Here is a 25,197-nt window from a genome sequence, read left to right as displayed (position 1 = left end):
GGCAGCCATCAAACATGTTTCACAGTGAAATGTGAAACAGACCCTGTGTCAGAGTCAGCATGACACACTGTGTGGAATCCTGCTTGTCATACTGTACACCTTTGTAGCATAACTTCAGTACCCATAATGCTCTGATTCACCAGTGATTCTTTACATAGAAATATAATGACTAGATTATATTTCTATGGAAGAGCTTACTGTAGTGGGGATGAATTAAATATATATTTTCTCGCCCACCTACACACACTACCCCATAATGACAAAGTGAAAACATGTATTTTGACATTTTTGTACATTTATTGAAAATGAAATACAGAAATCTCACTTACATAAGTATTCACACCCGAGTCAACACTTTGTAGAAGAACCTTTGGCAGCTGTGAGTCTTTCTGGCTAAGTCTCTAAGAGCTTTCCACACCAGGATTGTGCAACATTTGCACATTATTCTTTTAAAAATTCTTCAAGCTCTGTCAAATTGGTTGTTGACCATTGCTAGACAACCATTTAAGTCTTGCCATAGATTTTCAAGTAGATTCAAAACTGTAACTTGGCCACTCAGGAACATTCACCGTCTTCTTGGTAAGTGGCCTTGGGTTTTAGGTTATTGTCCTGCTGAATGGTGAAGCAGACTGAACCAGGTTTTCCTCTAGGATTTTTGCCTGTGTTTAGTTTTTATCCAGGAGACCTCCCCAGTCCTTCCTGATTACAAGCATACCCATAACATGATGCAGCCACCATTGTGCTTGAAAATATGGAGAGTGGTACTCAGTAAAGTGATTTGCCCCAAACATAACGCTTTGTATTCAGGACAAAAAGTTAATTGCTTTGGAACATTTTTTGCAGTGTTACTTTAGTGCCTTGTTGCAAACAGGATGCATGTTTTTGAATATTTGTAATATGTACAGGCTTTCTTTTCACTCTGTCATTTAGGTTAGTATTGTGGAGTAACTACAATGTTGATCCATCCTTAGTTGTCTCCTATCACAGCCATTCAACTCTAACTGTTTTAAAGTCACCATTGGCCTCATTGTGAAATCCCTGAGCTGTTTCCTTCCTCTCCGGCAACTGAATTAGGAAGGACGCCTGTATCTTTCTAGTGACTGGGTGTATTGATACACCATCCAAAGTGTAATTAATAACTTCACCATGCTCTAAGGGATATTCAATGATTGTTTTTTTTACCCATCTACCAAAAGGTGCCCTTCTTTGCAAGGGACCTTACCCCACACATAAATATAATTGTATGGAGATGAGGTAGTCACTATTAACACTATTATTGCACACAGAGTACATGCAACTTATTATGTGACTTGTTAAGCATAAGTTTACTCCTGAACTTATTTAGGCTTGCCATTACAAAGGGATTGAATACTTATTGACTCAAGATATTTGTCATTTTTAAATCTATATATCTCTCTATTTTGTTTTACAATTTCCACGTTGACACTATGGGGTAGTGTGTGTCGGCCAGTGACAAAATCAATTTAATCCATTTGAAATTCAGGCTGTTACACAAAATGTGGAAAAAGTCATGTGAACTTCCTGAAGGCACTGTTGCTCGAATATGTAATACATGAAAGGCGATGGGTCTTTTTTATAAGGATGGTATAGGCTACAGAGTTGTCTGATTCAGTGAGCCACAAAACAAATAGTTTTTCTATTCTCAAATGATGCTAAATGTGATTCAGATGATGCAAGACCACTGAAGATGTATTTTGTGTTCTTGAACACCTGCACACACAAAAATACAGTATTATAACAAGAGATGAAACAGCTGTAAAAAAACAAAACAAAAAATAAAAATATTACAAATCAGTCAAATGAATGTTGCATAATGTCACAAGTCATGGCAATAGTCTCATTGCAATCATACCTGTTACCAATGGCTGCGAGCGTCAGTCGAGAAATGACTGATGCTGGTGTTATTTGAAGTCAGTACCATTAGAAATAGAATTACCATGTCGGCCATATTGAGTGAATCCATGATTGTATTATTTAAATTGCAGTGGTCTGAGGGGCTTTTTCCCTTCTTGTAATTCTATTTCTATGGCCGGTACAACTCCAGAAGAATGTGAGGGGGCTGGCTTGTTTTGGTCGTTGCTCTTCCACACACTCTTTGGTCCTCGGTTCATGATGAAAATGATCCATTGTACGACATATGTATGGTCGTATTTTGATCATCTTCTGTAAACAATTACATGCAAAAATATTATTGTGGACCAGAATATGGGAAATGAATTACACACAATTGGCCTCAATCTGAGACTGAATGGTCCATTTCAGTAGCAGTTTCGTCTTTCAGGATCAGTTCATAACAGGTCTATCAGCTGTTGTATTAAAAGATCAGTCTGACAGTCCCCAATGACAGGAGCAGGAAGTCATTGCTAAGAACCAGTCAGTCTTTCTCAGGTCAAGTGGTTGTTTTACATATTAAAGGGTATTTAAAGCAGCACTTAATGAACAGAGACTCCACATGCCTCTCATAGCGCTGCACCCTCACACATCCCATTCCAGGTTCATATGCATAGCATTGGTAGATGGTTCCTCGTCTGCATCTCTGACGGAAGGTCAAGGAACCAATCCCGTTTCAACACCGAGATCAAGATACCCCATAATCTTCCTCTGCCTCCATATTTCTCCTCCTCCGTCATCGAGATAATGAGAATCAAAAGATTAAGACCTGTTCAAGATTCCAAGAGCGCGTGCCAATGGCACACCTGCTGTCCCCCGGCCTCCTTCATCTGGCTCCAGTGGACCTGCTGCTCCTCTCCGGTGCTGTTGAGCCCCAGGGACACCCAGCCCACCCTCTCCCTGGCCTTCATGCTGCTCCTCCGGCTGTACACGGACACCACCAGGGAGACCTCGGACAGCTGGAAGAGGGCCACCTGGGAGATGAGAGATGGGGTGGGCTGTTTAACAGGGTCCATGTATTTAAAATATATTCCTTCGTCATATCTCTTCCCTCCTCTCTCACCTGGAAGACAAAGGTTTCCTTGTAAGTGGGGTTGGGCTGGCCGCGGCAAACTGACGTCTTGCACCTGGACATCTCCTTGCCCTTGGAGTCGAGCATGGTCAACTTCACATAGGTGTCTGGGTAAGGGAGGAGGAAGATGGTGAGAGGCTGCCATCTAGTGGAGAATAATAGAAAATGGTGTATTTCGAAGATCTTCAAGTCATTCCAGTTCTCTGCCCCTTCTGCCTGGAACGAGCTTCAAAGGGCCCTGAAATTACAGGAGCCCATCCCTTTAAATGAGTTAACACTACGATGGAAAATAAAGTGTGGGGGGGGGCAGGGCTGTCAATGTTTGACCCTTAGTTGCACCATGCTTTCCCAATACATCTTGCTGTTCAATGTGTAAATTCATGTTTTTAAAACAACGCAATACAGTTTGTCAAATGCGTCTGCAACTTTGTGTTCTGCTATTTTGGCCAGGTCTCTCGTAAAAGTGATTTAATCTCAACAAGACTAACCTGGTAAAATAAAAAAATATTCAAGAAATGTTGACCCACAATAGAATACGAATAGCTTTTTGATACCAGCCATTTTTTGTTTCTTTTTCACGATACAATATGTAGAGGGGTTGGGTTAAAATGCGGAAGACACATTTCAGTTGAATGTATTCAGTTGTACAACTTACTAGGTATCCCCCTATCAGTAGACCCAGAGAGGAACAGACAGTGACTCTGGTATAGATAGAGGTACATGGATTGATAACAGAGGGCTCACCTCTCATGATGTAAAGTTGTCCCCCTATGAACTGTTTCATACAACAAAACAGACCACCTGGGGGCCACAACGGAGGGAGGAAAGAAGAGAGATAAGACCGTATGAAGACTGAAATAGCTGGTAGACAAACAAAACTAGGAAAAAGAACAGGTATTCAGTTCTATGGATTTGAATGCTAAGCCACCCAACTACTCCATAACATTATCAAAGACACAACAGAAAATAGAAACGTTATTTGTCTACTCACTGGGAGGTTTGTCTGAGGCTGTGTTTTTGAAGTGGCTGCCCTGGATGATCTCTGCAGAGAGCCTACCAGTGGTGGCGTTGTAGATGAGGCCCAGTAGAATTTCTGGTGTGGAGTCCCCGGTGGAACGGTAGGACAGAGCCCCTGCACTACGGGACACACTCACCAACGACCCACAGCCCTGTAGGGAGAAAGGAGAGGACGGACAACACCACATGCAGAGTTAGAGGCAGGTAGGAATCAGCACAATGCAACTGAATGGCTTGGATTGGGTGAGAGTATGCTTTGTCTAAAGCTCTCTCGTCTGGTTTTCAAGCGCCACAGGAGAGCATAAAACAACCGCTGGTTTTAATTGGCTGATCTCTCAGTCCATCACCATCGAGTGTATAGATGGGCAACTTTGAAGGGTGGGAGCAACAAAAAAATCTAAACTCAACATGAGAAGCCGCAGTGGCTCGCCGGTCGGTGTACCCACATCCATATCCACACATGCAGTCAGAGCTGGCCTTAGCCTTGCGAGCAAAATATTTTAGCAGCCCCCCTCTTGACAGAGGAGAGAAAAAAAAAAGTTTGAATAAATTTCCTGCAATTCAACACATTTTGCCATGGGGTGTAGAGAAAATGTTGCTGTTTTAAAGAACGTTTGCTACAATTCTACACATTTTTCCATGGAGTGAAGAGAAGATTTAGTCATTTTATAACTCATTTCATGCAATTCTACTCTACTTGCCATGGGGCAAAAATGTGCCGTTTTACAGCTAATTTCATGCAATTCTACAAATTTTACCATAGGGTGGAGAGAAATGTTTGCAGACATGTTTTAATATGATATTTGAGTGAGCGTAACTAACAAAATCAATGGGGGCCCAGGTCGGTAATTCGACCATGATTACTAAAAGTTTAGATAGCTGGCTATATGAACCTACCATCTAAAAGACGTTGTGTTTTGTGTTCCTACTACGATATCTGTTCCTACTACCTCGGGTTCCAGGAAATTATTTCCATGGTGCACCATAAACACTTTGCCGCCTCATTTTGGAGCCACGCTTCATAGTCGTGTGAGTTGCTCAGAATTTGAATTGATTATCATGTCACTCAGTAAATCCACACCCACTAAGTCCCACACTGTCACCAGGCTCCATGCGCCAGCAATTCGAAGCTGGGGACGAGGTTAGTCTACGAGTTACTGTACCATTAAACAGTGCCTTGCAAAAGTATTCATCCCCCTTGGCGTTTTTCCTATTTTGTTGCATTACAACCTGTAATTTAAATGGATTTTTATTTCATGTAATGGACATACACAAAACAGTCAAAATTGGTGAAGTTAAAAAATAAAAAAAACAGAAAAGTGGTGCGTGCATATGTATTCACCCCCTTTGCTATGAAGCCCCTAAATAAGATCTGGTGCAACCAATTACCTTCAGAAGTCACATAATTAGTTAAATAACGTCCACCTGTGTGCAATCTAAGTGTCACATGATCTCAGTGTATATATATATATATATTACACACACACGTTCTGAAAGGCCTCAGAGTCTGCAACACCACTAAGCAAGGGGCACCACCAAGCAAGATGCACCATGAAGACCAAGGAGCTCTCCAAACAAGTCAGGGACAAAGTTGTGGAGAAGTACAGATCAGGGTGGGGTTATAAAAAAATATCAGAAACTTTTAACATCCCACGGAGCACCATTAAATCCATAGCACCATTAAATCCATTATTAGAAAATGGAAAGAATATGGCACCACAACAAACCTGCCAAGAGGGCCGCACACCAAAACTTACGGACCAGGCAAGGAGGGCATTCATCAGAGAGGGAACAAAGAGACCAAAGATAACCCTGAAGGAGCTGCATAGCTCCACAACGGAAATTGGAGTATCTGTCCATAGGACCACTTTAAGCCATACACTCCACAGAGCTGGGCTTTACGGAAGAGCGGCCAGAAAAAAGCCATTGCTTAAAGAAAAAAATAAGGAAACACATTTTTCGCCAAAAGGCATGTGGGAGACTACCCAAACGTATGGAAGAAGGTACTCTGGTCAGATGAGACTAAAATTGAGCTTTTTGGCCATCAAGGAAAACGCTGTCTGGCGCAAACCCATACCTCTCATCATCCCCACAGTGAAGCATGGTGGTGGCAGCATCATGCTGTGGGGATGTTTTTCATCAGCAGGGACTGGGAAACTGGTCAGAATTGAAGGAATGATGATTGGCGCTAAATACAGGGAAATTCTTGAGGGAAACCTGTTTCAGTCTTCCAGAGATTTGAGACTGGGACGGAGGTTCACCTTCCAGCAGGACAATGACCCTATGAATACTGCTAAAGCAACACTCGAGTGGTTTAAGGGGAAACATTTAAATGTCTTGGAATGGCCTAGTCAAAGCCCAGACCTCAATCCAATTGAGAATCCATCCAACTTGAAGGAGCTGGAGCAGTTTTGCCTTGAAGAATGGGCAAAAATCCCAGTGGCTGGATGTGCCAAGCTTATAGAGACATACCCCAAGAGACTTGCAGCTGTAATTGCTGCAAAAGGTGGATCTACAAAGGATTGACTTTGGGGGGTGAATAGTTATGCACGCTCAAGTTCTGTTTTTTTGTCTTATTTCTTGTTTGTTTCGCAATAAAAAATATTTTGCATCTTCAAAGTGGTAGGCATGTTGTATAAATCAAATGATACAACCCCCCCCCAAAAAAATCTATTTTAATTCCAGGTTGTAAGGCAACAAAATAGGAAAAATGCCAAGATCATTTATCTAAGTGGACATCATGCAAATCAGGTTGTGTCTTATTGGCAAGAAATTGCACAAACAGACCCCTACCACAGACACACAGTTGTGTATTACTACACTAAATTGGGGACCAACAATTGATGCCCATTCAAAATCCTATTTTCCCTAAACCTAACTTAACCCTAACTCCTATACCTAATCCTTTTCCTTTTTAGGACCGGCCAAATGTCCTCACTTGTCCGAATTCTCTTTTCTGGTCCTCACAAGTATAGTAAAACAAACATACACACACCCCTTTTTACCCTCATCTTCGCAGCCACTCACCATTAGTGCAGTGCCAGGCTCCAGTGTAACGGGCAGCGCCATCTTGCCCTGCAGGTTGAGTTTAGTCAAATAGAAAACCTTCTCGCCCAACACCTAACATAAATAATAATATAATAATATATGCCATTTAGCAGATGCTTTTATCCAAAGTGACTTACAACAACTATTGCATACATGTTTGTTTTTTCCCCCCAAACCTTCTCCTTCTTCATCCTCCTCACGCTGTAGAGGCGGAACCGGACTGCGTGGTCCGCCAGCGCCTCCTGCTCCACCCGGGAGAAGCGGAAGGTCTCTGTGAACACTGGGCACGGCCCCCTCTGCACCCCCGTCTTGGCCCGCTGCTTCTTAGTGGGCAGTAATACCAGGTGTACCTACATACAGTGCATTCGGAAACTATTTAGACCCCTTGACTTTTAACACAATGTTACGTTATTGCCGTATTCTAAAATAGACTACGTTGTTATTTCCCCCTCATCAATCTACACACAATACCTCATAATGACAAAGCAAAAACAGGTTTTTAGAAATTTTTGCAAATGTATAAAAAGAAAAATAACTTAAATATCACATTTACATAAGTTTCCAGACCCTTTACTCAGTACTTTGTTGAAGCACCTTTGGCAGCAATTACAGCCTTGAGTATGACGCTACAAGCTTGGCACACCTGTATTTGGGGAGTTTCTCTCATTCTTTACTGCAGATCCTCTCAAGCTCTGTCAGGTTGGATGGGAAGCGTTGCTGCACAGCTATTTTCAGGTCTCTCCAGAGATGTTCGATCGGGTTCAAGTCCGGGCTCTGGCTGGGCCACTCAAGGACATTCAGAGACTTGTCCCCGAAGCCACTCCTGCGTTGTCTTGGCTGTGTGCTTAGTGTCATTGTCCTGTTGGAAGGTGAACCTTCGCCCCAGTCTGAGGTCCTGAGTGCTGTCACTACGTGGTCTTTTGGGTGTATATCGTGCCCCCCCATCAGGTTTACTTCTGAATGTTGTATAAGATGGATGAATAAGTACAAGAATACTTTTGGAAAGATAATGTGATTTAGTCTTCTAAATGAGAATTGGTTGTTTTATGGTAACTTATGCACAGTCAGTAGCCATGCCCAGGTGGGCACAAACATGATGAGACGGCCCTTTTCTACTCAAGAATAAAAGCCCCCATGGCACAATTCACAGCAGACCACGCAAGCCACGGTGTAAGCTAAGGTTGCAAACGGTTGAATTCCTAAGACCAAAACATGCCTGGTGACGCTGCTGTGTGAAGTGGTTTAAACTACAACTCTACCAGAGGACAAGACCAGAGAACGTGGAGATCATTCCCACGTTGAAATGGCAAAGACATCTACAAACTAAAGAATAATTATTCAGACTGCAGCTGTTTAAATACTTTAGTCTGGTAAACGCATCTGATTCCAAGAAGATTTCCGAATGGGACACCGAAGTATCCATTATAACAACTACGACAGACTGACTTCTGGGGAACACAACCAGAGACTTTTCTGTCGACTCTCTCCAGCAGATGGACTGGCGACCACAGAGAGAGTCAAGACATACGCTCGTAAATATGTAAATTGCAAATAATTTTCCAATGAGTGGTCGTTCATGTAAAGTATTAGCAATTCCTATGAGTGTAGTTATCAGCTATGAGTTTCCCGCCCTTGAGTCTTTCCTTTGTCTACCAAGCTGTCATATCGGTTTTGTCCGCTAGGGACTTTTTCTTTGTATCATGTAATACCCCACGTATGAACTAATTGTGTGTGTTTTCATGTTTTTCTATGATTTGATTAGTTAGTAAATAAATAAATAATTAAGCCAATTTGTATATCACTTCATAATTTATGCTAGGGTTCGTGCAGATATCGAAGGGATTGTGACGTTCAGTAATGAGAACTGATGAGGTACAATTCATTAATAAGTGACTGTTTTGATAAGATATTGAAAATATATGAAAGAGTCCATTTGGGAAATAGAGACACTATAAACATTTTCCCATGGTGCCCCGACTTCCTAGTTAATTAAAGTATACATGATTAGTTTAATCATGTAATAATAATAATTACACATAATTGATTTGATAAAATAACAGTCTTCACATTAATGATAGTCACAGACACGACAGTGCTCTGGAGCAGGTTTTCATCAAGGATCTCTGTACTTTGCTCCGTTAATCTTTCCCTCGATCCTGACTAGTCTTCCAGTCCCTGCTGCTGAAAAACATCCCCACAGCATGATGCTGCCACCACCATGCTTCACTGTAGGGATGGTGCCAGGTTTCCTCCAGACGTGACGCTTGGCATTCAGGCCAAAGAGTTCAATCTTGGTTTCATCAGACCAGAGAATCTTGTTTCTCATCATCTGAGAGTCTTTAGGTGCCTTTTGGCAAACTCCAAGAGGGCTGTCATGTGCCTTTTACTGAGGAGTGGTTTCCATCTGGCCACTTTACCATAAAGGCTGATTGGTGGAGTGCTGCAGAGATAGTTGTCCTTCTGGAAGGTTCTCCCATCTCCACAGAGAAATTCTGGAGCTCTAACAGAGTGGCCATCGGGTTCTTGGTCACCTCCCTGACCAAGGCCCTTCTCCCCTGATTGCTCAGTTTGGCCGGACGGCCAGCTTTAGGAAGGGTCTTGGTGGTACCAAACTTCTTCCATTTAAGAATGTTGAAGCCACTATGTTCTTGGGGACCTTCAATGCTGCAGAAATCTTTTGGTACCCTTCCCCAGATCTGTGCCTCAACACAATCCTGTCTCGGAGCTCTACGGACAATTCCTTTGACCTCATGGCTTGGTTTTTGCTCTGACATGCACTGTCAACTGTGGGACCTTATATAGACAGGTGTGTGCCTTTCCAAATCATGTTCAATCAATTGAATTTACCTCAGGTCCAGTCAAGTTGTAGAAACAACTCAAGGATGAGCAATGGAAACAGGATGCAGCTTCGCTTAATATTGAGTCTCATAGCAAAAGGTCTGAATACTTATGTAAATAAGGTATTTCTGTTTTTTTAATATAAATTCGCAACATTTTCTAAAAAACTGTTTTTGCTTTGTCATTATGGGGTATTGTGTGTAGATTGATGAGGAAATGTTTTTATTTAATCAATCTTAGAATAAGGCTGTAACGTAACAAAATGTGGAAAAAATCCAGGGGTCTGAATACTTTCCGAATGCACTGTAGGTAGCACTTTACGTAAAGCAGGGCTACCCAAACCTCTTCCCGGAGATCTATTGTCCGGCAGGTTTTCAGTTCAAACCTCACCTAACATACCTGATTCAGCTAGTTAGGTCTTGGCGAACAGCTAACAATGAGAATAAGGTGTTCTAAATTAAGTTTGGAGTAAAAACCTACAGGTGGTAGATCTCCAGGATGAGAATTTGGTATAATGCTTTATAGCTTGCTATAGGCATGCATGAGCCTTCATAATGTCATATAATATATTATTTCTCTTTTTGTATAATTCAACGTAATTTAAGCTGAAGCAGATGCTCTCATCCAGGGTGACTTGCAGTCAGTGCTGGCAACTAAGGTAGTAGGTACAATCACATATCACAATCATTGCAAGTTAAACTTTCTTGGAAAATAAACGCTATTAGTAAAATCAGTGCTAGTAAGAAAATATGTTTACATGTGAGAGCAAGTAAGACAAGTACAACAGTAAAGTTTTTTCACCTGCCACGCGATGTTGCCTGTCTGTTTGAGCACGGGGATGTCGGTCGCCGCGGTGACAGTGACGGCGAGGTGTTGCTTGCCCGAGTCATACTCGAAGGCCACGTCCAGCGTGCCGTACTTAGCCAGTGGCTCAGGCTCATAGCCACCGGGGAGCTGGGAGGATGAACCATCCTGTGAGTGAGGGGGAAGGGGTGAGAGGGAGAGAGCGAGAGAGACAGAGATAATGAAAATATGCATTTTAATGCATGAATCTGTTAGTCAGTCCTCATCTATGACATCACAGAGTGAGGGTAGATATAGTCCCTTAGAGCACTGGGTGAAGGGCAGATGGGATAGCGAACCATCTTGTGGGAGAGGGGGGAGGGTGTTGGAGAGAGAGAGAGGGAAAGAGGAGAGAGAGGGGATGATAAGATTCATATTTAATGCATGAAACCACAAGGTACGAGCAAGCTCAGGGATTCTGGAAAGACGGGATAATCTCCCACACATATTTGTCTTAATATTAACAAAATGTGAAATACATATTTTGATAGATCAAAGTATTAGCTTTCACACCATGTTATTTCTCATAAAATGCAACTATATGGATTTCTGTCAACTCCGTCAGACACCATGAAAGGCATTTCACCAACAAGTGTTTAAAGGCCTTGATCAAATATGTCATACAAATCTCCAAACTCCTTTTTGTTTTGTTTAATAGCACTATTAAATGCACTAGGGCAAATTTCTTAGCATTTTGGCATCTTTTTCTAGATTTAAAACATAAAAAAACATTTATTAAGCAAACAGGTCTAGCACAGCAAATGCTTCCATTGTTTAAGCATATGCTGTAGAACAGTGAATGAAATATTTTTCCAGGATATTGAGGGGTTAGCCATCAGTGACGTAGTTGACAAGCCACTCACGGAGTTGACAACAGATTCTCAAAACAGACATATTTTTGCCTCTACAAATAAAAGTTCAATACAAACACTCGTAAAATATGGAATCCCAATAAAAACATTACTTTACAGACCATGAGTGGCCATGTTGCACTGCATGTAATGAGGACATGGATAAGGGGTCCTTATAGTAAAGCTGATCCTGCTCTTTCCGGAGTTTTTACAAATCTGACCAAATCTCCGGACACATCTTTTATGAATCATAGTTTTGAGAGAAATATTTTATAAAGTCACAGAGGGCTATTGTAAGAAACTACAAAATATAATTATACAGTTAATGTTGATTATTGCCATATGTGTGTGTATATACAGTAATATATATATACTGCTCAAAAAAATAAAGGGAACACTAAAATAACACATCCTAGATCTGAATGAATGAAATAATCTTATTAAATACTTTTTTCTTTACATAGTTGAATGTGCTGACAACAAAATAACACAAAAATAATCCATGGAAATCCAATTTATCAACCCATGGAGGTCTGGATTTGGAGTCACACTCAAAATTAAAGTGGAAAACCACACTACAGGCTGATCCAACTTTCATGTAATGTCCTTAAAACAAGTCAAAATGAGGCTCAGTAGTGTGTGTGGCCTCCACGTGCCTGTATGACCTCCCTACAACGCCTGGGCATGCTCCTGATGAGGTGGCGGATGGTCTCCTGAGGGATCTCCTCCCAGACCTGGACTAAAGCATCCGCCAACTCCTGGACAGTCTGTGGTGCAACGTGGCGTTGGTGGATGGAGCGAGACATGATGTCCCAGATGTGCACAATGGGATTCAGGTCTGGGGAACGGGCGGGCCAGTCCATAGCATCACTGCCTTCCTCTTGCAGGAACTGCTGACACACTCCAGCCACATGAGGTCTAGCATTGTCTTGCATTAGGAGGAACCCAGGGCCAACCACACCAGCATATGGTCTCACAAGGGGTCTGAGGATCTCATCTCGGTACCTAATGGCAGTCAGGCTACCTCTGGCGAGCACATGGAGGGCTGTGTGGCCCCCCAAAGAAATGCCACCCCACACCATGACTGACCCACCGCCAAACCGGTCATGCTGGAGGATGTTGCAGGCAGCAGAACGTTCTCCACGGCGTCTCCAGACTCTGTCACGTGCTCAGTGTGAACCTGCTTTCATCTGTGAAGAGCACAGGGCGCCAGTGGCGAATTTGCCAATCTTGGTGTTCTCTGGCAAATGCCAAACGTCCTGCATGGTGTTGGGCTGTAAGCACAACCCCCACCCGTGGACGTCGGGCCCTCATACCACCCTCATGGAGTCTGTTTCTGACCGTTTGAGCAGACACATGCACATTTGTGGCCTGCTGGAGGTCATTTTGCAGGGCTCTGGCAGTGCTCCTCCTTGCACAAAGGCGGAGGTAGCGGTCCTGCTGCTGGGTTGTTGCCGTCCTACGACCTCCTCCACGTCTCCTGATGTACTGGCCTGTCTCCTGGTAGCGCCTCCATGCTCTGGACACTACGCTGACAGACACAGCAAACCTTCTTGCCACAGCTCGCATTGATGTGCCATCCTGGATGAGCTGCACTACCTGAGCCACTTGTGTGGGTTGTAGACTCCGTCTCATGCTACCACTAGAGTGAAAGCACCGCCAGCATTCAAAAGTGACCAAAACATCAGCCAGGAAGCATAAGAACTGAGAAGTGGTCTGTGGTCACCACCTGCCGAACCACTCCTTTATTGGGGGTGTCTTGCTAATTGCCTATAATTTCCACCTGTTGTCTATTCCATTTGCACAACAGCATGTGAAATTTATTGTCAATCAGTGTTGCTTCCTAAGTGGACAGTTTGATTTCACAGAAGTGTGATTGACTTGGAGTTACCTTGTGTTGTTTAAGTGTTCCCTTTATTTTTTTGAGCAGTGTATAAATATATGTACACGCACACACACACACACACACACACACACAACCATTCAAAAGTTTGGGGTCACTTAGAAATGTCCTTGTTTTTGAAAGAAAAGCAAAAATGTTTGTCCATTTAAATAACATACAATTGATCAGATATACAGTGTAGACACTGTTAATGTTGTAAATGACTATTGTAGCTGGAAACGGCTGATTTGTAATGGAATATCTACATAGGCGTACAGAGGCCCATTATCAGCAACCATCACTCCTGTGTTCCAATGGCACATTGTGTTAGCTAATCCAAGTTTATCATTTTAAAAGGCTAATTGATCATTAGAAAACCCTTTTGCAAATATGCTAGCACAGCTGAAAACTGTTGGTCTGATTAAAGAAGCAATAAAACTGGCCTTCTTGAGACTAGTTGAGTATCTGGAGCATCAGCTTTTGTGGGTTCGATTACAGGCTCAAAATGGCCAGAAACAAAGCGCTTTCTTCTGAAACTCGTCAGTCTATTCTCGTTCTGAGAAATTGCCAAGAAACTGAAGATCTCGTACAACGCTGTGTACTACTCACAGCGCAAACTGGCTTTAACCAGAATAGAAAGAGGAGTGGGAGGCCCCGGTGCACAACTGAGCAAGAGGACAAAGTACATTAGTGTCTAGATTGAGAAACAGACGCCTCACAAGTCCTCAACTGGCAGCTTCATTAAATAGTACCCGCAAAACACCAGTCTCAACGTCAACAGTTAAGAGGCGACTCCGGGATGCTGGCCTTCTAGGCAGAGTTCCTCTGTCCAGTGTCTGTGTTCTTTTGCCCATCTTAATCTTTTCTTTTTATTGGCCAGTCTGAGATATGGCTTTTTCTTTGCAACTCTGATTAAAAGGCCAGTAGTCAATGGTCATTAACAATGTCTACCATGCATTTCTGATAAATTTGATGTTATTTTAATGGACAAAAAAATGTGCTTTTCTTTCAAAAACAAGGACATTTCAAAGTGACCCCAAACGTTAGAACGGTATATCGAAAGTATATAGAAAATTCTTGAAAAAATATTTTCCTTATAACATTCCCCTAAATGTACATTTTAAGCTCAAATAATGCAACGAAATAAAATTGAGTTTCCCTGCAGGACAAGGATTGTCCCGACTTTCAAGAATCCCTGAGCTAATTGCCTGCTATTCTACACATTTTGCCATGAGGCTGAGAGACATGTGTATTGCCCCCCCGCCTTGTGGGGGTTTGTGCTACGCCAGTGAACATGCTCAGGTAGTGTTGGCATGCTCGGCTAGCGTGACACAGTGTCCTATGGAAAATGCTAACAGTCCACCATCTTGTGCATGAGTGTCTTTGTCCTAGCTCACCTCTGGTCCCAGGATGGCAGTGCTGTCACTAGGTACATCCTCATCATAGCCCTTGTTGAGGTAACTCGCAGTGTCCTGGTCAACGCTGGCCTTGCTGGAGTGCCTTGTACCATTGCCGTCAGGGTTCGACTCCCCCAGGCCCCCTACCTCCGACCATGAGAGAGACACCCGGACCGGTCTATCCTCGTCCTGATACGGGGGAGGCTGGTTCTCGTTGAGGGGAGAGCCCCGTCTCATCCTCTGGATATTGTTGGCTGTGGAACAGAGCGATGGATACGATTCCTCTGTGACTTAGTAAACATCTCGGATGTGTGTATGCGTGTATGTTGTCACATCAATGAGTTTCTCACTTTGTCCAATGGAGGCTTCACTGCTGTGATCGCTGGTGTGTTTTTGTCTGTTATCCCAGACTGAGGCTCTGTGCTGGGCTGAGGGTTCAGAATGTCTCCCTGGTCTGTCCTCCTCACTATCCTCCTCAGAGCCACGTTCTGGGCAGCTCTGGTCTGGACAAACAGATACACACACAAGATCATAGTACATCATCACAATCCGCCGACATAAGACACATCTCCACTCACAGACCACAGAGGATGTGTCCTCACAAAAAAAATGTAAGGATATTTTTTTGGGACCCTGTTCCAAAAAATGTTTTCATGTTCTCCAGTTAGGGGACGTATTAGATAGCAGACTGATAAGAATGGATACTACACTTGATCTTGGCCGAACGTCAGAGAAGAGAATTATCATATTTCTAACTTATAAGCTATTCTGCTGCGTCCATGATATCACATCTACAACAATCATTTGAGAGAAATAGGTAAAGCAGTGAGGAGAAAGAACTGAAAGTGTAAACATGACAGCTGCAGACAGATGTATTTTGATCCATCCATGACTGTTAAAATAGGATCTGTTTCCAGTTTTAGAACCCATGACTTCAGTTAATTAACGTCACAGACAGACATGAAGAGCAGAAGTGAAGAAGAGGGATGGAATGTGGTAGAAGAGAGTAGGAGAGATCCAGAGAGACATTTGGAGGGAAGCAGGACACCCTCTCACCTTTATCCCCTCTCTTCTTCTTCTTCTTGCTCTCTTTCTTCCCTTTCCTCTTCTTATTCTTCTTGTCACACTCTTTCTCCTTTCCCTCAGAAGCGGGAGATATAGCGGCTTCAGTCTCGTTCTGCTCTCCGTCTCCCCCAGGGCTCACCTCGTTCTCCTCCTCTTCAGCTTCCCCCTTCTTTTTCTTTTTGGATGCTCTCGAGTCTTCCTCGGGGCAAGGAGACTGTGGTGGATCGCTACGGTCGTCACTCTGGTGGAGCACATTGGATTTGTCCTCTTTCTGGCCCTCTTTGTCCTGACAAGTAGTGTGGTTCTCTTTAGAGGACAAGCTGGTTTCTATATCTTTAGGCTCTTCCTTGATGGTCTCTCCATGACTATTTTTCTTTTCCTCCACCTGTTTCAGCCTCCCCTCCTCCTGTTTCAGCCTTTCCTCCTCCTTCTTCTTCTTCTTCCCTTTATCCGCCTTCGTCTTCTCCTTCTCCTCCTTATTCTTCTCCTCCTCCTTCCTTTTTTCTTCTGGTTCCTTGTCCCCCGCAGAACTCTCCCCTGGTTTTACGACTCGCCAGCCTCCGTCTTTCCACACCCATTCCAAGTGGGCTGGAACATAGTCATCTGCGGTCACTTCACTCGATTGGTTGTTCTTCAAACCATAGTCACTGGATTGGTTAAGCTTGGAGCTGTAGTCTGTTAGGCTTGAGCAGGCCTCAGAAGCCTGCCGCTTGATTTTGCTCCTCACTGACTCGGCCATCCCTTCCTGGGCCTTCCCTTCCTTGCTGTCCTGGCCCCCCTCTGCCGCATCTGCAGCCTCCTCCTCCTCTGTCTGCACCTTCTTGATGACCTGGTCGCTGAGCTCGGTCAGCTGGTCACTGACGCTGTAGGTGGCATCAGTGACAGCGCTGGCTAGGTCGTCCACTCTGCTGCTGACTGAATCCAAGATGGAGGAGATGCTGACCGATGGCAGGTTCTGACCGAAGCTCTTGAAGAATGCCATGTTGGTTGGATTCGCTGATGGCTGGTGCTGCTGTCCTTCTCCACACTGTCTGGTGGGTTCTAGATTATATCATAATCACAGCTCTGGCAGGGACATTTGGTTCATGAGAGTGTGTGGGAAAGGTATTACTATCTGAAATCCATGACTTACACTTTATACATGTATGAGGAGGACAATTTGTGGTTGGAAATAGGGATCATGTCTATTCACAACATTCTCACCCACAAGCATGTATCTCAACAGTGATTATGAGAGTTTTAAATTGTTAGTCAGACAATCAATATACAGTGCATTCGTAAAGTATTCAGACCTCTTTACTTTTTCCACATTTTGATGTGTTACAGCCGTATTCTAAAATTGATTAAACACATTTTTTTCCTCATCAATCTACACACAACACCCCAAAATTATAAAGCAAAAACAGGTTTTGCAAATGTATATAAAAAAAAAATGATATTACATTTACATAAGTATTCAGACCGTTTACTCAGTACTTTGTTGAAGCACCTTTGGCAGTGACTATAGGTCCTGAGAGCTCTGCAGCAGGTTTTCATCAAGGATCTCTCTGTACTTTGCTCCGTTAATCTTTGCATCGATCCTGACTAGTCTCCCAGTCCCTGCCACTGAAAAACATCCCCACAGCATGATGCTGCCACCACCATGCTTCACTGTAGGGATTGGCTTTCGTCTGGCCACTCTACGATAAAGGCCTGATAGCTGGAGTGCTGCAGAGATGGTTGTCCTTCTGGAAGGTTCTCCCATCTCCACAGAGGAACTCTAGAGCTCTGTCAGAGTGACCATTGGGTTCTTGGTCACCTCTCTGACCAAGGCTCTTCTCCCCCAATTGCTCAGTTCTAGGATGAGTCTTGGTGGTTCCAAAATTCTTCCATTTAAGAATGATGGAGGCCACCGTGTTCTTGGGGATCTTCAATGCTGCAGACATTTTTTGGTACCCTTCCCCAGATCTGTGCCTCGACACAATCCTGTATCAGAGCTCTACGGACAATTCCCTTTTATTCTGACATGCACTGTCAATTGTGGGAACTTATATAGACAGGTGTGTGCCATTCCAAATCATGTCCAATCAATTGAATTTACCACAGGTGGACTCCGATCAAGTTGTAGATCAATGGAAACAGGATCCACCTGAGCTCTATTTTGAGTCTCATAGCAAAGAGTCTTAATACTTAGGTAAATAAGGTATTTCCGTTTTTTCTTTTTAATAAATTTGCTAAAATGTCTAAATACCTGTTTTTGCTTCGTCATTATGGGGTATTGTGTGTAGATTGCTGAGGGAAAAAATGTATATAATCAATTTTAGAATAAGGCTGTAACGTAACAAAATGTGGAAAAAGTCAAGGGGTCTGAATACTTTCATAAGGCAATGTATATGGATTTATTTATATCATTTTGAGACAATTTCCCAGGCCCAGATTACACCTAAACCTGGACAAGAAAAATATTATTTTCAGTCCAGAACTAGGCTTAATCTTGGTCCGAGAAACTATCTCAGGCCCATTGAACAATAAACAAACTGTTTACAGACTTTGCATGTTATACACCTTGACGTGTTTACCTTGCTGGTCGGGGCTATAGTCGTCGAGACATGACAGGTCGCTTATGCTCTCCACTGACAGCTTGTTGCTGAGGTAAAGAAAAAAGAGAGCCATCAGGCCCATGAAGGCTGCAATGGAGGACAGGACCCCTAGCAGCTCAGGAGACACTGAGTAGAGAGAGAGAGAGAGAGGGGAGACAAACATACATAGACATAAAGGAAGAGGGGGAGAAGACAAACAGAGACAAATGAAGGAGGCAGTGCGAGAATGCTCCCTAGTGAATGAGTTGAGAAACCCGATAGCTTCCCCATTACGGTACAGTTCAGTTCGTGAATGAGTTGAGAACCCCGATAGCTTCCCCATTACGGTACAGGTCAGTTCGTGAATGAGTTGAGAACCCCGATAGCTTCCCCATTACGGTACAGGTCAGTTCGTGAATGAGTTGAGAACCCCGATAGCTTCCCCATTACGGTACAGGTCAGTTCGTGATTCATTTTTCACTTCAAAGGCTCAGCAGACACTTATGCAGGCCAACAACACCTCATGTTACTAAGCAGCATCCCACTCTTCTTGCCGATGTGTTATTTTTAACGGAGACCTCTGAGGCATTGAGTTTCACTGATAAGCAGATCCAGGGACAAACAGAGCACAAATAGCTTTCAAGGGATATTACAGTCAAAAATGTACGTTTGCCAGACGTCAAGACGAATCCAGGTCTCACGCCATCAATTCTGTCGATCCATCTAAATGCCTCAACCCCAAATGAATGGAAAGAGTATAGCACCAAATAAGATCTGGAAATGATATGGTGCTTATCTTTCCCATTCATTTGGGATTGTAGTTGGAATTGTAGTTATGGAAACAGGGGTAGTTAATGAATAATATACAGGCCATGGAATAGCCACAGGTGCATGAGTGGGCGTTCAATTACAGAAATAACACAGACCTGCCAGAAAAGCTTGGAAAACACACCAAAAGTCCACGAGAGCCTCCATTTCGATCTGATATGCACATGCACTGCCACAGAACAATTCAGAAACACTGAGAATAATTCAGCAACTATGAAGGGCCATTGGCAGAGTATCGTGGGCGGACGTTCATCAATATGAAAACGTCTATTGCCTGAGGAGTGAAGGCCTTACAGCTCTCGTTCACACTACATCTCCACAGGAAAAGGTCCACCATTCATCCAACCCTGGCTGAGTTTAGAAGGAACGACTTCTCGTGGACTATCTCTTCTTCTCACCATGGCAACAGGCAGAGACCACTGAAGCCTGAGAACAGACAAGAAGTAGTGGCTTCTCCTGTCTCCTCCTCCTCCTCCCAAACACGGAAAGACTGATAGTCAAAGCTCAGCAGAAAGAGTGAAAGAGAGGGAGAGATAAGAGAACAATAACCCACGTGCACAGCTCACCTCCATTCTAGCAGCTTTCGATTGTGTATGTGTCTCAATTGCTTCACGCCTTGGCTATGGTGAATTATTCCATTCTGTCAAAACACCAGCGTTGTGTGCTGTTCCCCTTAGTGGTAATCCGGTTATCCAATACAATTATTGAGTCTAACACAAAGAAAAGGACATTCTAATAAGTTAAAAAAAACACAAAAATCGGTTATGATCCTAATATTGAGTCCAACGTAACCAAAAGCTGTAACAACGCTTCGAGACCATGAGGTGATCTTTCGTGTTTGGTCGAAAATTCCTTGATTCTTCTCAACACCCAACACAGTTACAGTACCTATCCTCTCTCACTGACGACAATTCCAGTAATTGAGTCAAATTAGGTCCTGAAGTGACCCTGAAGTTCAAAAGCCAGGCTCAACTGTCCTGTATGTCCCTGTCCCTGACCTGAGTGTGGTGGTGACACTTCATAAGCTACTGCTGTTTGCATGTCAACTGCTCCTAAATAATTCAAACACCTGCAGTAACCGGATGCCTATCTCATTGACAGACGCTGGTGGAGCGTTAGCTATTAGCTAGCCCCATGCTAACCTGACCCGAGCCTGTGTTCACAAAGTCTCAGAGTGCTGATGTAGGATCAGTTATGCCTTTTAGAGATGAATGAATATGATTATATGGACAGGGAGAGCTGATCATAGATCAGCACTCGGAGTGAGATGCTGTTGTCCCGCTCTGCACTCACTGAGGATTACTGTTATAAGGCAATAGAGGCTGATGGTGAGTGAGGTCATGGACACAGTGGACTTATTCATCTCATACTGACAGATGGGATGGGCTCGTATGATGAGTTTCCAAAGCAGCTGAGTTTGTGTGTGTGTGTGTGTGTGTGTGTGTGTGTGTGTGTGTGTGTGTGTGTGTGTGTGTGTGTGTGTGTGCATGGGTGGATGTGAATGGGTAGGGGTGTGTGTGTGCGTGCGTGCATGCGTTTGTGTGTGTGTGTGTTGTGTTTTCCCAAGGGCAATCTATGAACCGAGCATCAGAGAAAGAAAACAACAAGCGCATTCTGCTGTACAGTATGTGAACTTGAACTCCAAAGCCTCAGGGCTACATCTGTTTTCTAGATAACTGCCACAATATTCTCTTCACAAAAAAAAAACACTAATTAAAAGTAAAAGACCATGAACATTTGACATTCAACTAATGGAATATATGTTAACAGCCGAGTTACTCTGACAAATGTGTACCATGTTTGTCCACAAAATTCAAATGAAAAAAAAGAGAGTCTACGATATGACATTGAAATACTGATGAGAAGTAAAGAAAACTGCCATATTTATTCTAGTATTTCCTCTTTGCATAATTCGCTGTTTACATTCAGATAAAACAAAACCGTTTTATTGTCACATACACCAGATAGGTGCAGCGAAATGTGTTGTTTTACAGGGTCAGCCATAGCAGTCCAGCATGTTTGAGGTTACTAAGGAAACGTAGGGCACGCTTATTTAAACGCAATTGGTTAATCTGAAAACGTTGCCCCCCCCATATACGAAACAAAACCTCTGTGGTAAATAAATAATGAATACTATTGCCTTCTCTGGAGAAGAGGTCTAAAACTTGATTCACACACCAGTGGAGGCTGTTGGGAGGAGCTTTAGGAGGACGGGCTCATTGTAATGGCTGGAATGGAATTTATGGAACGGTATCAAACACATGGAAACCACGTTTGACTCCGTTCCATTTCAGCCATTACAATGAGGCCGTTCTCCTATAGCTCCTCCCGCCAGCCTCCACTGTCACACACAGATCTAGAATCTTCTAGAAGTGTGTAACAATAGAGTAGCCCTCTATACTCAAAAGTTCCAAACAAGCAAAACAGATAGCTAAGTGCTTTGATGGAGCCATCTCTCTACTTTTAGGGGGATGCAAGTACAGTCAAGCAGACAGTCAAGGAAGCATAGAGTACAGTAGAGTACAGACAGACAAACAGGGCAACCCCCTGATCTTACCTCGTCTGGCACAGATGAGCTCATGCACCCCACAGCTCCTCCCACCACCACCACCTAAGGGGATACGAGCGTCAGGGGTCAGAGGTTAAGAAATTGCCCTGGCTCCTATGATTGGCTCCTCCTCAGGCTACTGAGGCAGATGTCACACTAATTAACTCGAGCCAACTAATCTCATGGGGTTATCAAGTGTTTAAGCGCGTTCAATTAGATGTATCAAGGCACTGTCCCATTACATAATGAGAAGCTCTTTCACTGGAGGAATTCACTAAAGGGTTCAATTCCTTATCTGGGAGGAATCATAACTGAATAGGGGTTTAAAATGGAACAGAACGTGTCTGTCCATTAAACCGTCTAATTTAAACGTTGAGAAGTAAAATAGAATAGAGAACACAGAGTATACTTATATACAGCGCATTCAGAAATATTCAGACCCCTTGAATTTTTCCACATTTTGCTACATTATTTAAGGTATATACTTATGGAAATAAGGTATTTCTGTTTTTATTTTTAATACATTCGCTTTTTCATTATGGGGTATTGTATGTAGATTGATGAGGAAAATGTTTTATTTAATCAATTTTAGAATAAGGCTGTAACGTAACAAAATGGGTAAAAGGTCAAGGGGTCTGAATACTTCCTGAACGCACTGTAAATAGATCAATGTTCTTAACCCTGTATCCCAACCTTCACAAACTCATAAGACAATAAAGACAAACACACAAACGAATACACAAACACACACACAGGCACATGCAAGGTACACACACACGTAGGCACATGCACTCATGCAACAACACACATACTTGTCACTATGTCGTGTAGGACTTACTTTACTGTCTACAGAGAGAGTATATATATTAATACTATAGTTAGTCGCATAGTAGCTCAGGCTCTTGACCCTCAAACTACCCTCTCACTACTGAATGTATACTATAATCTCTATGGGGTGTGAGTTTGCAGAGACAGAGCACACACAGGAAGTCCACGTTGAAGGAGGAAATCGAAATACATCACTGAGGTCAATAAGGCAGCAAGGGCAGTCAGGGCACTGAGGCAACCTTTCTCCTTTCACAAAAATCAACCTCAACACGACTCTGTCTTGTGAGTCTAAGCCACTTGACTAGCTTGGTTAAAGCGGTCCTTCCCCGTGTTGACATTTTTTTGCAGAGGAAAAGGGAAAAAAACAAGAGGTTGCTCAAAGTGTGCAAAACAGGCTACTGCTTAGAATGAATGATGTTTTTACTTTGGCAGTAGCCCTATATCAACAGTTGTGACTACTTTTTCTATCGCTTCTATATTAATATATTTCTATATTTTCCGTCAGCCGTCTAGCAAAAAAAGTCAGGTAAAAATCAAAAGCACTTGAAAATAGGCAAACGCTTTTCTATCTTCTGGCAATATCTGTAGCTTACAGAAAACGCTTCCTATTTGCTGTCAACGCCAATTTTCTGTTGAGCCGAAGCCTGCCTCATAAAAAAAATGGATATAGGTTACAAAAAAAAGCAATAGCCTAAGTAATTTATAAACATTTTGTGTATTTACACCAATGACCAGTAAAGTATAGATGAGCATTGGCTAAAGACCAGCACATTCACCAACTGACAGTCTCTCTCTCTCTCTCTCTCTCTCTCTCTCTCACCTTTGCCAGGTGTGACTGCAGCACTTCCAATGCTGAGATGGGATCGCAACCAACCAACGTGCGAGTACACGTGACCAAGTAGCCCATAAATGTGTATGACGTGCAGTTTTTAATCTAGACATTTTCAGAGCTTTAAAAAGACAAACTGACAGGTAGGCTACCTTTGACAGCATTTATCTGACTGCACCGCTCCTACAGTTCCCATCCCATTATCCTATAATAAACTTGAACACTTACTCCTGTTTCTAAGGAAGCATGTGTGTAGCCTATCAAGATTTCGACACCTTCATGCACACGACTAAGCTAAAACAACGTAATGACCGAGTCACGTTTATTTTATTGGTCGGTGTCAACTTCAACACCACTTCGCGCGCATCCGGTGAAGGTACTGCAACATCCCTGCCTCTTGCGCCTAATCTTCAGCACCCCGTCTCGCTGTGTAGACCGCCTACAGCCCGAGCAGACGGGACAACGCAATGTGCATCTATATCATTACTAGACATCTATCTTGCTGAATAAATGGTACTGTCACTAAGCATTCTAGCTATGTCCCATGCAAGTTGACGGTGTACTTACCATCAATCGCCATGATGTTCTGTTTCGGACTGGTCCAAGGCGAGGGGGTGAAAACTCGGGAGAAGTTATTCTTGTGTTTGAAGGAGGGGGGCATTGTTTGATGCGGTTCATCAGCACCGCACATTGACTGTAGCCTACCTGTCAAGGTGCAATGAGAACTAGTAGGATATTTGCAATAAATCGTTTAATAATTGGTCATTTGCATGATGGATTATGCATACAAAAGTGTATAGGTCAACATGAATGCATTATGTGTGTATCAAATAGGCTATTTTATGTAATGCATACTGTCGTAAAGTAAAAATGTTTGTAATATTTATACACTGAACAAAAAAATAAACGCAACATGTAAAGTGTTGATGCCATGTTTCATGACCTGAAATAAACGATCCCAGAAATGTTCCATATGCACAAAATGTTCATTCTCTCAAATGTTGGACACAAATCATTACATAGGTGCACCTTGTGCTGGAGACAATAAAAGGACACTAAAATGTGCAGTTTTGTCACACAACATAATGCCACACATGTCTCAAGTTTTGAGGGAGCGTGAAATTGGCATGCTGACTGCAGGAATGGCCACCAGAGGTACTGGCAGATAATTTAATGTTAATTTCTTTACCATAAACTGCCTCCAACATCGTTTTAGAGAATATGGCTGTACGTCCAACTGGCCTCACAAATGCAGACCACGTGTAACCAAGCCAGCCCAGGACCTCCACATCTGGCTTCTTCACCTGTGGGATCATCTTGTGTAGTTTTAAATATTAATCAGTTTTCCCATTATTGCATGTTCTGTGTTTTTATCAATTTTATTACAATTAATTGTAATAACGCCCAGATAAACAGTAACTATATGGCGGGCTTTGGCTTTATGCAAAAAGTAGCCAGGTAATGTGCTTAAAATGTGTAGCCTGGGAACATTAGTATTTTTTTTTCTTCAGAATGACACAGAGCGAGCATCGTGAGATGCATCCAGCTGCAGCTCCACAGCAGCCTGTAACTAAAACTAGCCTGTCACTAAAAATAGCCTGTCACTAAAACTAATACTATAGCCATCTACTGGCTGCCATTAATCCCTACCACATATATGTCAACTCCTTTTCTTTACTAGG

At 42.9% G+C, this 25,197-nt stretch overlaps 1 protein-coding gene and 1 non-coding gene across 2 annotated transcripts; both read right to left on the bottom strand.

Annotated features, from left to right (window-relative positions):
- Positions 1 to 1,692: 1,692 nt before the first annotated feature.
- Positions 1,693 to 24,152, bottom strand: LOC115174598 (synaptotagmin-14-like). The gene is made up of 12 exons (XM_029733289.1): positions 24,083 to 24,152; positions 21,868 to 21,921; positions 18,483 to 18,629; positions 15,210 to 15,362; positions 14,860 to 15,113; positions 10,688 to 10,858; positions 7,225 to 7,398; positions 7,028 to 7,120; positions 3,975 to 4,152; positions 3,728 to 3,784; positions 2,975 to 3,090; positions 1,693 to 2,885 (listed from the first exon to the last, which is right to left on the bottom strand). The coding sequence occupies exons 1-12, from the start codon at positions 24,093 to 24,095 to the stop codon at positions 2,685 to 2,687; spliced, it is 1,611 nt and encodes a 536-aa protein (XP_029589149.1). The 5' UTR covers positions 24,096 to 24,152; the 3' UTR covers positions 1,693 to 2,684.
- LOC115175259 (U2 spliceosomal RNA) lies at positions 15,414 to 15,599 on the bottom strand. The gene has a single exon (XR_003871977.1). It is a non-coding gene; the product is annotated as a U2 spliceosomal RNA (small nuclear RNA).
- Positions 24,153 to 25,197: the final 1,045 nt, after the last annotated feature.

The sequence above is a fragment of the Salmo trutta genome, chromosome 35, assembly GCF_901001165.1.
Source record: "Salmo trutta chromosome 35, fSalTru1.1, whole genome shotgun sequence".
NCBI classification, from domain to species: Eukaryota; Metazoa; Chordata; class Actinopteri; order Salmoniformes; family Salmonidae; genus Salmo; species Salmo trutta.
This window is presented reverse-complemented; position numbering and strand designations above follow the sequence as displayed.